This window comes from Dysidea avara, chromosome 3 (genome assembly GCF_963678975.1).
Source record: "Dysidea avara chromosome 3, odDysAvar1.4, whole genome shotgun sequence".
Classification (NCBI taxonomy): Eukaryota; Metazoa; Porifera; class Demospongiae; order Dictyoceratida; family Dysideidae; genus Dysidea; species Dysidea avara.
Genome location: NC_089274.1, coordinates 10,128,043 through 10,144,313, shown reverse-complemented (window position 1 = coordinate 10,144,313; position 16,271 = coordinate 10,128,043). Strand labels below are relative to the sequence as shown.

Below are 16,271 nucleotides of genomic sequence, written 5' to 3'. Positions count from 1 at the left end.
AGTTGTTAAAGTGGGTCATATTGATTTTTATTTATTTATTTTTTTCCCGGGGTGACCTGCACCCCTTGCCACCACCCCTAGCACCAGATGGTAAGATGCTGGACAAAGCGGATGTTAGACTAATGTGAAGGAAGCACCTGACCTGTGGTCATATTGAAATGACAGCTGTCAGTTGTTTAACTATGCTATTTGAGTGTGTGTGCTGATGCGATCACTCCATGCCTGTATTTTGTTGTAACATTAGATACATGAAGTCATACAATTCAGTTATTTTTCAATACAACAATAATATTGACTACACAAGTATGTGGGTTAGAAGTAATTGTTACTGTCATGTTACATCAATAAACTTTCTTTTCCTGTTAGCTCAGGAAATGCATCACTACACAAGTTGCCATCTTGTGACACTACACAATCATAATGTGCCTTGTCAAAATATAAAAACTCTGGAGGCTTCACATTATATTGAAAACAACTCTTTACATGGCTATTCCTTTCACGGGTTTAAAGATTCGTTTGGAACATTTTCTTTATCTTCCTATGCAAGGTAGCACTTAATAGCTACATTTTCTACTGTGTCTTACCAAATAACACATACTTTATTAATTACATCATCACAACACTGGAGTTATCTTATTGCTTTTTTTGGTTTCTTTTGCAATGGCCATGGTTTGTTCACTGACCTGTCTTAACTATCTTGCTTTTCTCGTCTTTTAATTTTTTTTGCTTTGGGTGACCCAAAGAATTTCCTGTAGCTGCTAGAAGTGGATTTTTACGCACACTTGCTTGTAGTGTCATTTGCATGCTGTTATTTAGGGTGTTTCTTAAAATTATCTTCTGAAAGTCTTTCAGGTAGGCTTGAGTACATTGTACTTTTTAAATTACCTATTTTTCTTACTAGCCATTACGTACAGTATGCTACCATTTTGGTTTTTATCGTAATTTCGCATAATTTTGCTCTTACTCTCGCTCTTACTGTGTTCCTAGGATTAGTAACAGCACCCCTAGGGTTAGAAAACGCCTTTAGGATTAAGAACAGCGCCCTTAGGATTAGGAACAGCTCCCTTAGGATTAGGAACAGCGCCATTAGGATTAGGAACAGCGTCCTTGGAATTAGGAACAGCGCCCTTGGGATTAAGAAAAGCGCCCTTACGAATAGGAAGAAGCGCTAGTAGGATTAGGACAATGTTTTAAAACATTAGGTTAGGGTATGGGTTAGATATATAGTGATATATGTGACCGGATTTGCGAAAAGGTACCTTTTCCACACATTTGACATACCAGCAAACAAAATCATGTAACACTTGACCCCTGATACTGATTAACTTGCTCTTAGTATCAAAACGTGGCCAGATACTGTAGCCACATTCACCGAAATTTTCAAGCAATTATATGCCATGATCAAAAACTTATGAAGCCTTAAAGTTCAAAAATTGGGTCAAATTTTGTGTGTGAAAAATATACCTTTTCGCAAATCCGGTCACATATATTGATTTACATTTGTGACATTTAAATATGACAAAATAAGAAGAGCTGTCAGCTAGCACTGGTGGTACAGTGTGTCAAGCTCTAAGGAAAGTTTTGGATTCTGCTTCGCAGAAGTGTATTACAGCATCTTAAAGAATATTTATGGCTAGGGATTGTCGTGAGTGGTTTCCTGCCCCCCCCCCCCAGACTGACTCTTTAGTTAGTTAAATGTACATGCATGTATACTTACTTTTGGTACTCCCTTTCCATGCGGTTGTATACAATCACTGGACTGGACTAGTGGACTGGACTGGTGAACTGGACTACTGGACTCAGGTGTTTTCCCTTTTTAAACAAACATTTGGGCAACTGGTTGTAAGTATGTTAGTCTCGTGTAGTTAGACCACTCCCCCACACACACAAAGAAACCCACACACAAACAAAAGAAAGGTGTGATCATGCCAGACTTGTCAACATTGCCCAGTTTCAGCTATGTACAGAGGTTCTAATAGTTATTACACGTCAACAAATCTAAAACAGAAGTCACATGCGGTAATATAATTTAAAGTTCAAAATGAATCAATTTGATTGGTTGAAATCTTGTGCATGTGATTTCGCTTGTTATTGTTGTTGTGCAAAAACTATATAGAACCTTTGTATCAGCTATAGAATAACAAGACAATTAACTGTCACCACTTAATTTAGCTGACTATAACTTGTAGGATACATGGTTACTACAACACTACATACACATGTACTGTATGGTTTGTACTTCATGATAAGACAAATGGTAGTCGTACAATAGAGATTATGCCAAGAGAGAGAATTGCACACAATCCTAAGATAACAGACAGTGCCAAGTAGACAGGTTCACCTGCATATTTTACATTTAATGTAGCAATAGCTACAACCAGTTGTCCAAATATGTGCCAAAATGAGAAAAAAAACAAAAAAGAAACTGAGTCCAGTAGTCCAGTCCACCAGTCCAGTCCACTAGTCCAGTCCAGTGATTGTATACAACCTTTCCATGCCCACCCAGGTGTTTTTAACCAACCCTGTCTGGTGGTCGCATGTGATCGAGGATTCCTTAATGTTAATGTAAATGTTTGTGTCTCATTATAATAATGATGGTCTTCTCTCTCGTTAGGAACACTACTCTTCAGGCTGGAGGTCTGTGGTTCAAGTTCCCGTTGTGACAAGTTTTTTTTTTCGTTTTCTGTACCTTTTGGTGTCATATTTTTTCTAAGTTATAGCTAATGGTAACATACTGTACCTAACGGCTTTTATTATTCTTTCTGGCAATTCTTTTTTTATTCACATATTATTCCCAAAATTAATATTCCTGGAGTAATTCCTGGAATTGTAAAAGTCAAATGGATATTCTTCTGCAGCTGAAAATATAACCACCTGCAAGCATAAAAACTATACCCAAAGATCGAGATACTCTAATAGAGCAGCCACAACTAAACTTGTCCGAGTGTTCTATTGGTGGGGTCTATTCTACGGAACGGAACGGAATGATGGACTAAACCACGGAACGGAACGCTTTCTCAAATTGAAGCTTGCAACTTACCATTGCTGAAACTGCCCTTATAAGTTAGCAGTGGCACCTGCAGTGGGTGATTAATTATAAACATAAGATAAAAAGAATTAACGGATCGATTGTGGGTTTTTGTTAGTTGTCATTAGTAACGAAGTATTAATTGTGGGATGAGCTGTATTAGTGATGTTCATCCATGGTTCATCTATACGGAAGGGAACTTTATGTGAGCTGTTTTTCTTATTTAGACTTTAGAAAACAGTCTGGGCCAGCCTTTCAAGTCATAAGTCAGTGTACAAATAAAGCAAGCAGGAAGATACTGGTAACAGGAAAGAGCCAGCTGAATTAAAACTTGAAGAATTTTGTGTAGTGTGTGAGGAACAAATATTTTGGCAGACCGCAAGGAGGATATATTCTGCAAACATCGCTGAAGTGTATGCATGGAGTTATTTATATATTAACGGCTGGTGCAGTGGACTAATGCCTTATTCAATAGTGAGCTGATTTTATCTGTTGCACAATTCAAGGATGTGTCTGAATGCTAGCCTTGAATCAGACTAAATGCCAAAACTCCAAGATTAGCCAAATCTCAATTATAAGCTGCATGTGAAACCATGCCCGTAGCCACCAGGCAAACGTGATTTGGAGCAAGATGTGTGTGTAATTTCGAATTCAATGTATCTAGTCAGACCTGGAATGGAACACTCACATTACATACCACCTAAGAATCCTAGGATTTCTTAAGTGTAACATTTCACATGCTTCACTTCAAACAAAACAGGTTAAATTTTTTCGTCTATTTTCAAGTGATTCCCAGTCCAGCTGGTCCATGAAATTACAGTGGGATCACATGTATTTGTTACAGTGCAGGCTGTCTTGCGTGGATCTACTCTAGAGTTGAGATTTCAAGGTAGACTCACTGCCAATGTACTGACACTAGTAGCTACTGTTGTAGCATATTTAAGTGGAGGACAAATGAATACAGTAATGTTAGATTATTTATGTATACAAATTTTTCATAATGAAATTGATATCCCATTTTGATTTGTACTTCCACTTTGCAACATATTCAAGAACAAGAAGCTACCACACTTTTAATCTCCAACCACTGTCGTTAATTAACCAAGATGTCACTAGTCTGTAATTCACCTTATTGTAGTGATTTTATTGATTCATCTGTATGTTTTCTTCATTTTCCTTTAAAGTTGTACCAAGAGTTCATAATAAGGTGGAGAGTGTCTAACTTGAATGCATTCACCAAACACCCTGCTTAAAGTAACACCTCTGGCCTTATTTCACAACAAAGGCTTTACCTTCAGCAACACTAATCGACAGTTTTCTATCCCCAGTAAAGGTGTTGATTTGATGAAAGGTGAGCTTTACACAGGGTGTTTGTACAGGCCATACTGAGAGTTAGACACTCTCCCCCATACAAATATTGTGAACTCTTGGTTGTACAGTATAGGTAAACAAAGATACATTTCTCTCCCATCTTATTCTAAGATTCTATTGACTTGGAAAATTCAATTATTTGTATACAGGCTCAAAATTGAGAAAATATAAAGAAAGTGAATTAATATTATACAGTCAGTTTGCTTTTGGATATTTAATGTCTCTAACCGCAACAAAAAATTGATGAATCCATGCATCTCATCACTGGTCGTCTGAACATTCTGAAAGTGATACTTCACTCAATCAACCATATATTCTGTTTATTAGACTGAATAAAGTCCTAGTCTTTTCATGTCATCAGTAACTTTCTAGTTAATTTCTCTGTGGATATAATCCTCTGAAACTGAAGAAATTGAGTGGTCTTCTAAACTATATATCTTGTCAAGATAAGCAAAAACAACTGACATGCAATCTGCTACTGTATTGTAGTAACAAAACTTGCCTTGTTCATGCAATAAATGAATTGAAGAGACCTGCTTAATTTATCAGATAGTAGAACAATCACTTAATTAATATTTTATAATTATCCTATTCCATTTTCCTGGAGGTTCCACTGATAAAATGCAATTTCAGCAATGATAGCAACTAGCCTAGTTGCAAGTTGATTCAGAAAGCATTCCATTCTGTAAAATAGACTCCATCCAGAATTCAACTCAGTACTCAGGCTGAGATATCTGGCATTAGTCCACTACTCTGTTAATGAATCATTAGTGCTCACACGATATAGCCTCCTTGAGGTATCTGAATGTTTGCTCCTCACACTGCACAAAATTCCTTTAGATTCTGAGTTGATTCAGCTTGTCACCGTACTTGTTTCCTTTGTAGTGTAGCTATACACATACTGATTTAAGCCGATTGGAAAGGTTGGGCCTCAGACTACATTCTAAAGTCAAAGTAAGCAAAAATAACTCACATACTAGTAAAAACAAGTCATGCATTAAGTTCCCTACTTGATATATCCGAAGATGAACACACTGAGTCAGTTATTCCCACAATTAGTACTTCGTTACTAATGACAACCAACAAGAACCCACAATCGATCCTTAAATTCGTTTTATCTTTCTTGGGGTACGTTTGATTACCTGCTGGAAGTGCCACTGATAACTTGTACAGCAATGGTAACCTGCAAGCTTCAATCTGAGAAAGCATTCCGTTCCACAGTTTAGTCCAGCATTCCGTTCCGTAGGGTAAGTGACTGCTCTATTAGAGTATCTCGATCTTTTTGCACTAGCAATGTTTGTGGATGTTCCTTTACGAATTTTTCTGCAGTACTACACAAAAAATGTGTGAATTCTAATTAATCATTCCGGAAGATCACCCTATTATTCCGGAATTATTCCTGATTCTTTTTATCACCGATTATTCCGGCATAAGGCCACACCAAGTCAAACCTTAGTTTCTGGTCACCCGCCCGCATGGTAAACCTGAAACCCTAGTTTATGAGGACTATTATTAATATTACAGGTGCTTAAGTGCACGTGACCCAGCAAGACACTTATTTTTTACTGCAAAAGATCGATATACTCTAATAGAGCATTCAGGGATTCCAATAGAGCAGTCACACTACTCTTAACTCTAATATTAGGTATATATTAGGTATATATGCCACACTAATAAAAAGTTTCTAACTATAGCTAGTTTTGTCCTTGATTATATAGCTGTTCAGATTATAACTGTTACTAATGCTTCTGTAACCAAAGTAATTTCAGTAGCATTAACTACTAGTCCATGCAGATGGGCCATAGCTTTAACTTTATAATTCAAATGTAGTCCTCTAATGATTAGTCTAATTCCTTATCACTGAACACTACAGGGGTATGGAAGCCGGCAACATTCGGTGAGCTTGAACTTAAACTTTTCCATAACTAAAATTAGATTGGCAAGTAGAAACCCTTATAGTTTAAACATTCCCAGATGATCACTAAAAAACAGTAGTTTGGAGCACTCAATGACTCAAAACTTTGACAGTTACTTTTCTCAAGGTTACTCAATAGAAGGCTGGAAACACATAGCTAGTGGGCTAAGACTTTACATTTGAATGAAGAATTTCTGATGTGAAAATAGAAGTTAAATTTCATTGTGTATCATTATCATTTGAACAACTTAGCTATAAGTCATAGTAATACTTTCCTGACATAGCTAATGAGACATTTATTTCACTTGGAAAGCATAAGTAGCTTACATGAGCAAAATATTTCCTATAGTATATTCTAAATAAATAAATAAATATATACTTAAATGCTATACATCAGTGTATAGCTAGCCATGATCCATCAACAACTTTCCTAGTGCATTTTTTGCCGAAGCACAACTACTTATGTTGTTGGTTAAGTATAAAATCAACATGAATTTGCTAAATTGAACAAATAATAATACCATACAGTATATTGTCACAGTAGAGTCTATAGTCCTGAAGTCCTGATCATCCGCCCGCCCGCATCCATTTGTAGGCTTGGGAGTGACCAGAAACTAAGGTATGACTTGGAGTGGCCTAATGTACCGTACGCATGCCTACTTTCAGAGTCCTTCATCACAACTCTTAGTGAAGAACTGTCCAATAAAGCTGTAGTACCGTCAACAGCCTCCAGATTCTTTGATATATATATGTGAAGCTTTCTGTAAGGATAGTTCTTCAGAAGGCCACCTTTATCAGTTTCTTGAAGACTAAATCTTCAGAATGATACTCTGATATATTATAACTATGCCTTCTTGCAAAGGTAACTCTTCACAATAGGTTTCCAATATAACCACATCTCCATCAGCTTCTAACTCTTCAGAACGAATCTCTACATCTCCATTAGCTTCCAGCAAGTGTAATTCTTCAGAACGACTCTCTGATATTACGTACCATGTCTTCATCATCCTGTAGAGGTAACTTTTCAGAATGACACTCTGATGTAATGTCTTCATCAATTTCCATAAAAGGTAACTCTTCAATGTGATCATCTGTTATAACTTCGAATTCTGGTCATCTGTTATAACTTCTTCAACGACCTCATGAACTTCATGGCAGGGTGCTAATATTCCAGCATTTCTATTGAATTGTTTCTGTGTAGGCCCTCACTGTGAAAAAAGAGGGATATAAGATGGTATTTCCAGTGGCTTATTGAATACAAAAAAGCTTGGTATAACCTGTATTATACTAACAATCTCATGTAAGACTTCAGTTAATGTGTTAAATATACTGAAACCATATATGTGATGGTATAGTGTGGGCATTATACTAGATATAAGCTATTTAAGGTAATGTGGTTAATAAACTGAAACCATAGATGCAATAGTATAGTATGGATTATACTAAGGTATAACATGAGTATAATACAGGATTTATATTAAGGCTTATTTGTATTCAATAAGCCACTGGAAATACCATATTATATCCCACTTTTTGCACAGTGCCTGTTTCCTTTGAAATTTACATATTTTCTTGGACTTATTTACTGACACCTGAGCCAGGACCGGATATACCGGTAAACATTCTCCACCATTATTAGCATCTGTTGATTTTATCTGTCTGCTATAAATCCTTTCTGTACCTTGTATCACAGATTCAAGAACTGAACTTTCAGTTGTTAAGGAACAAATATTTTTACATTTGGTTAATAGCTTGTGCGCTTTCTTTTGTTGAGAGTGCAACTTGTGAATTGAAGTCTGTTTTATCGGTATGTTTTTTGGAAAGACTCACCATTAGTCTGGCTAGTTTCACTGGTAGAAACATCACCTAGGAAGTTCATTTTTAACATCATTTTCACTGCAAACAAATGAATTTGAGTCTAAACTATATAGCTGGTGTTTCAGTAAAGTGCTATTCTAGTTCTCCTGATATGGCTTTTTCTGTCAATGATGGCATACCAATATCCAATGTCATACAAGCACTGTTAATCAAACACAATAGCAGATCATGCCACGACCACTGCTGAGGAAACAAATTAAATATAGAAAACATGTGTTTGCATGGGATATCACTTTTTGTAAAGTTTTATTTGGGATATCACTTTTATTATTTTTAGCTTTAACCAATTCAAATTGCATATTCCTTTGTTTCACCATACTTGGGTTCCTTCCTTATAGTTTTTGACCCATAAACAATCTTTCATTATCTATTATACATGTATAGTCAGTCATGTCATTGACTTTTGGTGATTATACATCAAGCAATTGTAAGTGCATGCACAAATACTTAAGGCACAAGAGATCTATATAAGACTGGAGGAATTAAGTCACAAAAAAGCATCATTGTGGAGCTTTTATAGTGTAATTTTCAATGGTAAGTTTGTATGCCCAAAGTTTGACTTGGATATTCATGCAAAATGTGTGACCAGATTTGTGAAAAGGGATCTTCCACACACATTCAATTCTACAGACTTGGAAGACCATATCTTAGTGGTAAAGAAACATATCACTCCATCTACTAAGCTGTGTGGGTGCTCACTACTGACCGAATTTCAAGTCAATAGCCTTTTACAGGGCCGGAGGAGGGAAAATTGAGTTGGTCAGGCCATTGACTATAATGTTGAAATTGCTACTGTATACATGCCAATGAGAGAGGAGCTGTTGCACAGTGTGTGAAGCACACTCTGCGAAGTATGAAGCACAAGCATTCTAGGGGGGTCTGGGGGCATGCCCCCGCAGGAAATTTTTGAAAATTAGACACTCAGATATGTAATTTTAGTGATATTTCACTGCTAGCTAGCTATATATATAAATATACTCAAGTCTATCTGTTGTTCTTCAGACTTTCTATACTATGTATAATTGTAGACCTGACATACCCAGGGGACACAGCATGAAACTTGCTGTATATGGTTCATTTAGTTATAGCTAGCAATTAGAAGTTCAAGGGGGGTCTGGGGGTGCAACCCCCAGGAGCTGCAGAATTTTTGCAATTTAAAGGTTTGAAAATGCCTTAAAATTTAAAATTGATGCTAAATTTTAAAGTAAAACTAGCTAGCAAATTGCAACTTTCCCCCCAAATTTCACAGGGAACCCATGCAGCATGGCCCCCTTTAGCTAGGATATAATTACTATACTGTGAATTCACACAGCTACAATAAAATGCTACACAGCTGTATACTACTATACTGGTTTGTATCAAGTGAACGGATCATCACGTAAATATACTGGTGGACAGTCACGAGACCAATCAGCATTCGAAAATGGCGCGATGTGGGTGAGACTGAGAGTTTGCTCGGTATCTCGACAGGACGAGTGCGTAGTTGAAGAGGAATGATTTCTACTCAACATCTCATCCAGATGGCCACCATGTAATGTATGAGTGTGCAGCTTCTTGCCGAGGAATGAGGCATCTGGTTTGCCGGTCACTGCCAGCCCTTCGCCCTGTAAAAGAAGCCAAGAGAGACAAGCCAAGGAATGCTAATGATTATTTTATGAAGATTGAATTGTGATATAAGTGTGCTGGTTTAGAATCAAAGAAGGCACCTGCCTTACACGTCACGTGATAAATGCCAACTGTCAGTACATGTGATATTGTACGTAAACCCACAATCATTTCTGTACAAAACGATACGAATGCAATGCTGTACTGTAAGGTAATTGGAGGTACTATACGTGTAGTTTTGTGCTTTAGTTAGGCTGAGAAACCACTAGGTAACTACTCGTGTCATGCATTTTCAGTAACATCTGTAAAATGTACGTGGCTACATGTAGATGTGATCGTCCAAAGATTGCATGAGAGTAATGTAGTTCGGGTTCAACTCCAGATTATTGGTCCGGCTCAGGCCTGACCAACCGGACCGTCTCCTCCGGCCTTGTTTTATAATCTGATGCTATGAGTCGTCAAAGTTGGTAAATTATATATGTGTGTGGAAGACCCCTTTTCTCATATCCAGTCACATATAATGTTCAACAATTTGTCAGCCTGCTAAGGCACTGGCTTTTAATGCCTTTTATGTGTGATAGCAATTCCAATTGCTTCATAGTTGCTGTTGTTTCATTGTATGCATGTATATGTAAACATGCAACAATGATAATAGCAAAAGTAGATAACCCTTGATAATAGCTTATATTATATATTTAAATATATAAACAAGTTAAAAATAACCAATAGTGACAAAACTGGCTATTGTTAATGTGCTATATGTGGCCAGGCCAGACATAGATTTAAGGTCATACTAGATATAATCTACTAATCTGTATTATACTTATTGTATTTATGCCCATTAATCAAACATTTTTTAGCACAGGGTCCTGAATAAGCACATGTAGTCGCACCCTTTTCAAGTAACAGTAATGATCGATACTGTGCACACAGAAGGAAAGGGCATAAATTCTGCAAAATAAACTCCACAGCCTTGCATGGTGACATTATTTTGATAAAATATAATATATGAGTGAAAGTGTGATCTTATGAATTTTCAAGTGCAACATTTTCTATATGCAATTCCAGCATCCTTAACAATTATTATCCAAGCATTTCTCTTAGTGATTAATATGAAGTATGTGCAAAGCTACTAAAAGAGTAGTTCAAAAAATCACTGGGTGTAAACATGTAAATACTGGCTATACTCCTAACAGTTGAAAAGTACAAGCTATAATGTACGTTTACACTTAAATTATGTATAAATACAAAATACCGGTAACAAATTGTAGTAATCCTACTCTCTGTGTTACATAGTGGTGCATGTGAATGCAAAATTTCTGTAAAAATCTGTACTTGCATGCAATTGTCAAATGATGATTTAAATCCTTACAATATAAGAGCATTCCACCTTGGGTGTACTGTGGAAATGCCATCGCCTCTCAGTAAAGTACACAGCATTTGTGTAAAAGATAGGTATGCTCTGTCTTGTTCTCTTTGAATTTATGGTATCAATTTCATTTAACACTTTTCTTATATGAGTATGTGGTAATTTTAGACTAATGATACTTTTGTTGTGGTGCATTGCACCTAGTACAGTCATGTTGAAGGTAACAGCATCATTTGGAAATATATGATGGATATAAGTGTTAAATTTACAAAGGCTTGTGTTCACTTGAATTAATTCCGCAATTTTGTGTGCCACCATGCTAGTAATTCGATTATATGACATATTAAACTTTGTCAGCGTATTGTTCTTCTTAAGAGCCTCACAAATGGGTTCCAATCCAGCATCACATAACCCATTATGGGAAATATCAAATTTTTGTATAGATGTATTTACACAAAGAACTTCTCCAATATTTGCAGCTACACTGCTGGTAACATTATTTGCTGCTAAAGAAATATTTTTAATTGTAGTATTTTCCTTCAGACTACTCACAACACTTGCTACACTATCATCACACAGCCGGTTCCATGATAAATCAACTTTTTGCAGTGTGGTGTTAACTTTAATGGCCTCTGCAATCCTTTTCCCTCCATTAATGCCAATTCCACAATGTGAAATATTTAATTTGAGCAATGTGCTATTTGTTTTAAGGTACTTACTAACAATTTCTACTGCTTCATAGGACAGTTGGTTGTGTGAGATATTTAGCTGCTCAAGTGTAGTATTGAACTGAATAATATGAGTACCAATTAGCTTAGCTTCGTTATCATCTAATTTAATGTTGGTTAAATTAAGCTTCTTTAAAGAGCTGTTCAATTCAAAGCAATCACAAATACTAACTCCATCATTAGATGAATAATGGGATGACAAATTTAGTTTCTGCACTGTTGTAGAAGCCTGTAGTCTCTCAACAATTTTTTTCACTTCAGAAGCATAAATACCACAGTGTGATACATCAAGTTCTACAAGTGTACAATTACTCTTCAGACGATCACTGATGATGGTTCCCAAGCGGTAACAATAATTATTAGAAATGACTAACTTTTGTAGTGTAGTGTTTACATTCAATGCATTTATTATTTCCTCCATCTCATCAGAAATATTAGTGGAAGACAAAGAGAGTTCTTGTAGTGTTGCATTAGTCTGTATGTAGTTTGAAATGGCAAAGTGACTAGTAAAGCGACGTCGTAATGAATTATCAGAAACATCAAGTTTTAGTAGACTTGTATTTGCTTGTAGAGCATTCAAAACATGCTCAATTCCATCATTATTAATTTTAGTTCTTGCCATGTTCAAGTACTGCAAAGTATTGTTATACTTCAAACTCTCAGATAGCTATAGCACCATCATTATGAATATAGTGAGATGAGATATCAAGCTTTTGCAGTGTTTTATTGACCTTAAGGGCTGCTGCTATTTGTCTTGCTCCTTCTGTTGTGACTTCAAGTTTAGATAAATTGAGCTCTAGCAACGTGGAATTATCTTTTAGACATGTACTAAGAAGCAACATGGCATAATCTTTGTCTTCAAGATATTCAATCAGCCACACATAACCATCGGCATATTTAGAAATGTCAGTTGGATCCGAATTTGGATTTAAGTTATAACCATGATAACTTGACTTAATGACAACTTGTTTATGATACATAACTACATCATTCCATGTTGTGTAAACTGCTAGTGATAATTCATGTTTTTTAATACACTGACTAATTTCAACTAGTCCACTTTTAGTGACATTGTTGTACCTAACAAATAAAGTCATTAATGATGAATTTGTCTGGATTTTATCAAGAAAGCAAACTAGACCTTCGCTAGTAATACGATTACCAGACATACCAAGTACACGCAACTTTACAAATTGTCTAATCAATTGGGCTATTTCTTCAGCCCCTTTATCAGTTACTTTATTCCATGAAATGTTCAAGAATTGTAAAGTCTCATTATTTCTAAGGCAACTACATATGGCTATTGCACCATCATCATGTATTTCATTGATAGAAACATCAAGCTTCTGTATTGAATGGTTGACAAGAAGTCCTTCAGCAATATGACATGCCCCTTTAGTACCAATTTGGTTGTAGAACATTTCAAGCTCTTGCAATGTGTTATTAACCTTAATAGCATCACCAATGTGTTTAGCTCCATGACTTCCTATGTTGTTCTGTGAAACATTTAACTTAAACAAAGATGACTTTATTTTTATGATTTCACCAATGACCAGGCCCGAAATTTGATTCTTGGATATATTTAACTCAATCATCGTGCTATTGTTATGCAAGCAATCTTTTATTAAACTAGCGCCCTCATCAGTCATTTCACAGGATGAAACATCTAGCATTTTTACAGTTATGTTATTGAGTACACCAAATGCTACATAACATATTTGATATGTCATAGAAGTTTGACCAGAAAGATCCAACAATTCAGGTGTGCACTTACTCATTTCATTATGTAACACATTTACAGTTAAAACACCACTTAAAAGTTTAGGATGACTTGTGCTTGTTAAAACTTTCTTAGCTACATTGATTTCTTCCACCACAATTGTTCTAGTAGAAATGTTTAGTGCGCTTACTAAATTCATAGTTTCTATTATGGCATTTCTAACAGGATGCAAGTCAAATGATTTAAAATCACACAGTGTCAATGATTTTAAGGTATTATTTCCTTGCAGACTATTTCTAAGTTCAATATTGTAATCCTCGAGTTCACGTGGCTCAGATCCTCCACACAGCATTAAACTATCAACTAAAGTGTGTTTAATAGCAGCACAAAACACGCCCCATGGAGATGTGAGAACACCTTGAAGATTGACATATTGCAGTGTTGATACTTTGGCTGCATTGTCAATGATAAATTGTTTCAGACTACATAATGATTCTCTGTCAATAATACAACAGTCTAATCCAAATGACTTCAATTGTAAATTTGATTTAGACATAAAAGAAATAACTGATAAAAAATTGTGATGAAAAAATGATGCATTGTTAAAGATAATATTACCATCAGCAAAAATTGAAGTTATCATTTTTGGTATTTCTTTGCTTTTAGCTTCAGCATAGCATTGAAATAAATGTAAACACTTTACTTTGTCTTCCTGAAAATTAAAAGCAATGTCTGAGTTAGTCTGAATTTTATAGGAAGCAATAAAATTCTCAAACACTGAAGAATTCATCCCAATAATTCCTACATACATTACCCACATATACTCAAAGTAGCCTCCCCAAAATGTTTTATTTAGTAAAGCTGATTGCTCATCATCTGAGAGTCTTGAGACATGAAAGGCAGCTAAAAATTCTTGCATGGTGAAATGCACAAAATTAAAGGATGTCGTGCTACCAGCTCCAGTTTGAGGATAGTGCTGCACTGCTTGAAGCAAACCAAATCCATTGATAGCATGTGATTGGCAAAAAATTTCAGGACAAGTTTGTTTTATCTCATCAGTTGTGAATACTAACCGACGGTCTTTCAATCCTACATATGCTAACTGTGACAGTTTGCATATAATATTGAAAACTTGAATTGGCAAATCTCTCACACCATTTACGATGCCAAATATATTCATTCCATGTCGTTCCATGTTTCTATATATTGTATGGACAATAAAGGATTCATTCAATTCTGTTAGTGTTTCAGGCAAACTACCCTGCTGAAAGAGGTACACAAGAATTGCTAAATGTAGTGGGATAAAGCAAAGATTATCAATGATAGGATTTTCTTTAAGGTACTTGTCTAGTTCATCCCTCTTTTGAGGTGAATCTGGGAGAGAAAGTGCAATGTATCGCTTTCGCTCTTCTCTAGCAAACCCAAGAATTTCAATTCTTTTATCAGCAATGTCATGAAAAAATAGTGTTGCAGTTGGTCGTGAGGTACAAACCACTACTGATTTAGGGAAAATTTTTCCAGAAATGAGGTCTATGATAAATTGGTTGTTATTCTGTCGAGGATACTCATCAAAGCCATCAAAGACAAACCCTATTTGAAACCCTTTACAGTGCAACAGTGCTAGAGCACACTTGTTTACTTCATCATCATCAAGAGTGCTACCAATAGTTAAGTACTGAATTAGCTGTGTTACAGTTGTGATTTCCCATAGCCTTGGATCACGAAGAAAAAATAAGAATAAAACTGTAATCTCATTTAGTAATGCATTGTTAGCCCAAAGAAATGCAATTTCCTTAGCTAGTACAGTCTTCCCTATGCCAGGAGCGCCTTCAATTAGAACATGTTTTGGTGGCTTGCAAGTAAGATTTGATGCATGATCAGCAGAATCTGCTGTAAATATATCAGTGATGTCTTTGGTTACTTTGAGCACGTGATCATCAAAACGTTGTCGCTTAGCTGGTGGATTTGATGATACCATATCATCCACTGCAAATGCACCTTTTTCATAACGTTTAGCTATTTCTAGGAGTTCTTTTTGTGTTCGTCCTCCTTTATAGTGTATCAAAGCAACACTAACACGTAACTTGAACTGATTAGGGGGCCATTCTGCATTTTCAGGAACACATCTCATTTCCTTGTAGAGGTCATGATAGTACTCTCCCAGAGTACCAATTATTGGTGGTAGTTCTGTGAAACAAAAATTTAATACTAACAAGATAACACGTGTATAATACACTAGAATTTTACAGAAAGAACAAAATTAATTATCTTACATATTTATTACAAACCACCTTAGTGTGTACTGCAGTTTTGTATAGAGTGACATGCTGCCATTATGCCAGTGAAGAAAATGTATATGTATACATAAAAAATATAGTGCATACACACATATATTGTGTGTGTTTTTATGTGTATACGTTGTGCATTATAAAATCTTCATATTCATACATAAGGTATGCATGGGCAGTCCAACTGTATCCACGTTAAGGAATTAGTTCCTCTTTTGGTGGGTATATCTTCACTATACAAGTGGCATGATCCACATTTAAACTACACTACAACAAAAGGCTATAAGGCTATTGTAAAAATGTATGCTGCTGAACACGGCATGGGGTGCCTTTGGAAGGTTTCCGCAGAATTTAATCAGACGCTTCAGT

At 35.9% G+C, this 16,271-nt stretch overlaps 2 protein-coding genes across 3 annotated transcripts in view; both read right to left on the bottom strand.

Moving 5' to 3' along the window:
• Window positions 1–1,010: 1,010 nt before the first annotated feature.
• LOC136248313 (leucine-rich repeat-containing protein 74A-like) lies at window positions 1,011–12,516 on the bottom strand. Its single transcript, XM_066040104.1, has 2 exons — window positions 11,886–12,516; window positions 1,011–1,168 (listed from the first exon to the last, which is right to left on the bottom strand). Exons 1-2 carry the CDS (start codon window positions 12,514–12,516, stop codon window positions 1,011–1,013), a joined length of 789 nt encoding a protein of 262 aa, XP_065896176.1.
• Window positions 12,517–12,549: 33 nt separating this feature from the next.
• Window positions 12,550–16,271, bottom strand: part of LOC136249291 (protein NLRC3-like) — a 28,547-nt gene continuing 24,825 nt past the window's right edge. For both annotated transcript variants that reach the window (XM_066041250.1, XM_066041251.1), the window contains one exon: window positions 12,550–15,801. In XM_066041250.1, coding sequence (XP_065897322.1) covers window positions 12,554–15,801 — 3,248 coding nt within the window. In that variant the 3' untranslated portion in view covers window positions 12,550–12,553. The remainder of the gene's footprint in view (window positions 15,802–16,271) is intronic.